At 47.4% G+C, this 2,601-nt stretch overlaps 1 protein-coding gene across 1 annotated transcript; it reads right to left on the bottom strand.

Moving 5' to 3' along the window:
• Nucleotides 1-383: 383 nt before the first annotated feature.
• LOC143809374 (protein kinase C delta type-like) lies at nt 384-2,108 on the bottom strand. The gene is made up of 5 exons (XM_077292455.1): nt 1,933-2,108; nt 1,675-1,737; nt 964-1,515; nt 794-837; nt 384-643 (listed from the first exon to the last, which is right to left on the bottom strand). Exons 1-4 carry the CDS (start codon nt 2,004-2,006, stop codon nt 813-815), a joined length of 714 nt encoding a protein of 237 aa, XP_077148570.1. The 5' UTR covers nt 2,007-2,108; the 3' UTR covers nt 384-643; nt 794-812.
• Between the last annotated feature and the right edge of the window lie 493 nt (nt 2,109-2,601).

The raw sequence follows: 2,601 nt of genomic DNA, 5'->3' as shown, positions 1-2,601 counted from the left end.
AACTTTTTTGTGCTACTAGTGTGTAATTCTACTTATTAATCTATTATACTAAACCTATTTAAGGCCGTGTAGATCCAGAGGAAGGCGAAAACCCCCTATAAGGAATGGGCCAATTGTCCTCATATTGGGGGGAAAAATTCCTTCCTGACCCCAAATATGGCGATCAGATTAAATCTCAGGATCAGAAGCCGATCTATGTCCTACATCTATGTGCTGATATGTACTATGTGCTATGTGTGTGCCTGTACTGATGATGTAGTGTGGGGACCTGCACTGACCATGTAGTGTGGGTGATGGGTGCGATACTTACCAGGCCTGTGCTAAGGTGAGTTCAGGGATAATGGCCGCTCCTTACATGCTGCTGCTCAGCGTCCCCAGGACTGAAAGGTGCGACTATTGTTCCTGAACTCACCAGATGGAAACTTAGCACAGGCCGCTCCTGGGGTAGAAGATCTTCGGGCTGGAGGGATGTTAGATGCCAGCCCAGGAGGTCAAGTGTCTGGGGCACCAATGGCAGTGGTCCGGCATGAAGATGGTATAGAGAGAGATGATGGTGAAGGGCAGCCGAGGTGACATACAGCAGCAGAGACGTGAGGCACGGGTCAGGAGGCATGAAGTTCTGGGCAGTTGGCACGGGCTCATCCTGCAAGACATAAGAGGAAGACAGGAAATCTATCTACCGGATCTTATGTTATATTAGGGGAATGGTCTTTATAATGAACCATTCTGCTATATAACATCAGATACAATGTACTGACATAATAGGTGTCCTGTGTGTACATCGGTCACTCACCAGATGGTCGTGAATTCTTTCACAGTCCAGATCTTTTCATCCACCTAAGAAAAATAGAAACATAAAGTCACTGTCAGAAAAAGTGAAAAAAGGTAAGATCGATGATGATGATTACCACAATGAGAGAACAGCACCTGATGAGTGTTATCCCCAGAGGAGGAGATACTTACCGGGTCCAGCTTGGTGACACGTACGTAAATCCGGCCACGGGGTGAAGGACTGTGTGCTCCGGCCACTGCAGATGGTGGTTCTCCAGAACTGGCCTGAATGGTGTAAATGGTGGCTCTACTCTCCTTTCCTCCAGATCCTCCCAGCCGATGGTGGTAAAGAATGGATGCTCTCTGATGTTCCCGCTCACACCCAGGCGTGTCTGAGGGTCTTTGCACAGCAGCTTCTTGATGAGATGTTTCACGTCAGCATCAAGCCAAGTTGGAAATTTTGGCTTCTCGTTGATGATGGATTTGAAAGCCATTTGCTTGACGGGGCCGTTGTAAAATGGATATCGCCCTGCTGCCATCCTGGACACCACAATCCCCAGGCTCCACCAGTCCACTGCTGCGCCATACCGTTTTCTACGATGCACCTCAGGGGCCATGTAATGGAAAGTGCCCGTCACTCCAGAGATGTTTTTGGAGGAGGAGACACCATCTTGGGCAAGCCCAAGGTCAATGATACGGATGTGGCCATCTGCATCCAACATGATGTTATCCGGCTTTATGTCACTGCAATGAAAAAAGAAAACAGAATAAGAAATCTGTCCAGTGATACAAGAGATGGAAAATGGGTCACTACAAAATACGACAGAATAGGCGGCAGGGAAGCCGGGGGCCATATCTACAGCTTGTAAAGGGGACAGAGAGAAGGAGGAAAGTTCTGCTTACCGGTGGACGATGTTGTGTCCGTGGAGGAACTGGAGGCCACATACCATCTCTGCTGTGTAGAATCTGATGGAGAGAACAGAGTGCAGAATCAATGTCATGAAATCCTTCTCTGGCAATCCCCAAATACCATGGCACCCCACCTCCTGCCTCCAGCACCCTAAATATATGCCCTGCCAGTGCTCCCCTAAGCTGCACCCCGCCCTCAGGTTTTTTCCCTTTCTCTTAGTTCTCTTTTAGGTACATTCTCTGCTTTCTCACCTCACATTGCCGATGTTCAGGCAGCCGCACATCCTGATCAAATCCTCCACGCTGCCACCGGACAGGTACTCCATGATGAAATATGCCCTGTGCTGAGACTGGTGTGCGGCATAGAGGTGGCACAGGAATGGGCAGTGTCTGGCCGCCAGGAGTATCCGCCACTCTCTCAAGATGGTGTCCTTGTTGTCCCTTTTGGTGATCATTTTGACGGCCACGTTGATGTTACTGCCGGGGACAGATGCCAGGACCACCTGAAAAACACAAATGGAGAATACTTAGAAGGTGTCTGCAGGGGTGGAAGGATCTGGATATTATAGTCCACAAGGCGCATGAGAAAACTGAGTGATCGCTCAGTCTGCTAGTGACCAGGACCATATAGAGGAGCAGATCTATCTATCAGAACAATGCACTGCCTGCTCCATGGATGGGCTATGGAGAGGTCTTAATAAATAATCGTCATTTTAATATTTAGTTCATAAAACAATAATATACATGAAAATATTTAAGTTTGTAATACATTTTATCAGCCAAATCGGCATCTTTCTCCGCCAGGACTGATTTTTTATTTTCAAAATTCTATGTACCTGGGTAAACTCTGTATTTAGTGAAGACAGATTGTTACATTACTGAGGGGAGATGACAGTTGGTGCTGATAATATTCTATGCAGA

The sequence above is a fragment of the Ranitomeya variabilis genome, chromosome 2 (genome assembly GCF_051348905.1).
Source record: "Ranitomeya variabilis isolate aRanVar5 chromosome 2, aRanVar5.hap1, whole genome shotgun sequence".
NCBI lineage: Eukaryota > Metazoa > Chordata > Amphibia > Anura > Dendrobatidae > Ranitomeya > Ranitomeya variabilis.
This window is presented reverse-complemented; position numbering and strand designations above follow the sequence as displayed.